The sequence below is a fragment of the Emydura macquarii genome, unplaced genomic scaffold (assembly GCF_026122565.2).
Source record: "Emydura macquarii macquarii isolate MOO-44397 ecotype Brisbane River unplaced genomic scaffold, CSIRO-AGI_Emac_v2 contig_705, whole genome shotgun sequence".
Lineage (NCBI taxonomy): Eukaryota > Metazoa > Chordata > Testudines > Chelidae > Emydura > Emydura macquarii.
Genome location: NW_027130842.1, coordinates 4,110,674 through 4,112,799, shown reverse-complemented (window position 1 = coordinate 4,112,799; position 2,126 = coordinate 4,110,674). Strand labels below are relative to the sequence as shown.

Here is a 2,126-nt window from a genome sequence, read left to right as displayed (position 1 = left end):
GTAGGTGTCATTTTTACTTGAAAACTTACACTATAAGTTAATTAGAAAACAATAATTAAAATATGCTAGTGTGTGACTTCTGACTTGTGTGTGTGTTTTAAAGAGAGGTTGCTCCTTTTCATATGCCCTTAAGTACTGTCTACTGGAAGAAAAGCAAAATGGTGGAAGAGGAAGAGCTGAGATTCAGTTAGAAGCAGAGGAGGAGCTATCTAGGGCAATGGTTTTCAGCCTGTGGTCCACAGACCCCTGGGGGTCCAGAGACTATGTCTAAGGGATCTGCAAAAGGTTGTCCTTATCATAGAGCAGTGATTTTCAGCCTGGGATACATGAACCCCTGAAGGGCTGCAGACTACAGCTAAGATTTCCAAAGGGGTCTGCACCTTTCTTTGAAAATTTGTAGGGGGCCGCAAATGAAAAAAGGTTGAAAACCACTGCTCTAGAGTCAAGTTTTGGTTGGTAGGACAAGACAAAGAGGGTAGTTTTCACTTGGGGACGAATGACTGACATGGGGTGGGCGAGGCAGGGAAAGATGATCCCACTTTAGCAGATCCCTGGAGGTGACACTTCGGGGCACAGCGGGTGGCAAAGCAGCAGGCTTTCTTTTCACCTTTGCTGCTTGCTGCCAGGGGCGAGGCTCTGGCAGAGGCTCCAGTTCGGGAAGCCACAGGTAGGCGGCGGCCTCCTTTTCTTTTTCCCAGGTTTGTTGGTGTGCATGTGTGTGTTTTTTCCCCCTTCCCCTCTCTCTCCCTCCTGCTTTCGCTTTCCGGGTTTGGAGTTGGGTGGTTCAGAGAGGCGTGAGTGACTGCAACAGCTCAGGGACCCCAGGTGGCTGCTGCTCAGTCTGCTCTGGGCTTCTCCTCCCCCCCTCCAACCACCTCCGCTTGGCTTTTCTTTTTGCTAGTTTCCCTTCTTTGTGGCTGTATCCAGGGCCCTTTGCCCCCCCCTCCACCACTTCCTCCTCCCCAGCTCCACTTTGTGGGGGGAGAAACTCGGGCGGTTTTCCTGTCTCCTCGCTGCAAACAACTTGGCCGCTTCTCTCCCGGTCCCTTCCCCTCTGGGTGCGATGTGCCTGTTGCTGCTGCCCCTCGGCCAGCCGCAGGACTTCTCGCCGCACGGGAGCTCCTGCCAGGGCTTCCCCCGGCGTGCGGCGTGAAGCCAGCCCTGCCCCCGCCCCGAAATCTGCCTCTCCCGGCGTGGCGGGTGGGGAAAAAAAAGTTTTTCTCTGACTCTCGTTTCCCCCCCTCTCAAGACGCCGGTGGCGTGAATGAGGATTTCTTGCTGCGGGGCAGTGTGACCCTCTCTCCCCCCTCCCCGCCCGAGATGCCTTTCCCGCTGCGGACCGTGGCGCCCCTGAAGCTTTGCAGGTTGGAAGACGCCGGAGCGGGAGATGCTGGGCGCGGGGCTCTGCTGGGACCCGCCGCCGCCGCCGCCTCGGCGGGGGACAACAAAGAGCGAGCGCGGGCGGGCGGCGCGCGGCGGCTCTTCGGCTCGCTGGAGCAGGTCAGCTCGCGCTCGCTGGTCTCCCTGCTCTGGCAGCTCTCCGACCTCTCCCGCTGCGCCGGCGACATCTTCGGCGAGCTCCAGAGCCAAGCGGACGCCGTCTGCCGACGCAGCGCCCGGCTCCAGCGCCGCCTGGGCGCCCTGCGCGCTCTGAGCGCCCGGCTCGACCACCGCCGCGTGAAAATCCGTGAGTGTGCGGAACTTCCTTCCCTCCTCCTCCTCCTCCTCTTCCTTGCCCGCTTCGGGCGACCGGGGCCGAGCCGAGAGCGCTCCGGGGGCAGGAAGAACCGGGGGGGTGGGATGCAGGCGCATGCATGAAGCTGCCTTGTGAGCAGTGTAAGCACTGGGGGAAGGAAGGGGGTTAATGGCTCTTTCCCGTCCCAATAGCGTTGTGGCCCGGCCTGAGAGGGAAGAAGCAGCCCGCCCGGCTCTCGGCCCCTGCCCCTTGTGCAGGGTTACTAGGGGGAAAGGAGCTGGGGCGGGTGGCTTTCCTGAGGCTGGCCATTCCACCTGGGGAACCTGGCCCGGCCCGGCCTTTGCAAACCTGCCCGGGAAATGCACCAGCCCACATCTGCCCGCCTGACGGATGCAAGGATCCGTGGGCAGCCCTCGCTCGCCAGCTGGTC

General features: G+C 60.4%; 1 protein-coding gene across 1 annotated transcript; it reads left to right on the top strand.

Moving 5' to 3' along the window:
• Window positions 1-660: 660 nt before the first annotated feature.
• LOC137149053 (actin remodeling regulator NHS-like) lies at window positions 661-1,840 on the top strand. The gene is made up of 2 exons (XM_067542315.1): window positions 661-667; window positions 1,250-1,840. Exon 2 carries the CDS (start codon window positions 1,321-1,323, stop codon window positions 1,816-1,818), a length of 498 nt encoding a protein of 165 aa, XP_067398416.1. The 5' UTR covers window positions 661-667; window positions 1,250-1,320; the 3' UTR covers window positions 1,819-1,840.
• Window positions 1,841-2,126: the final 286 nt, after the last annotated feature.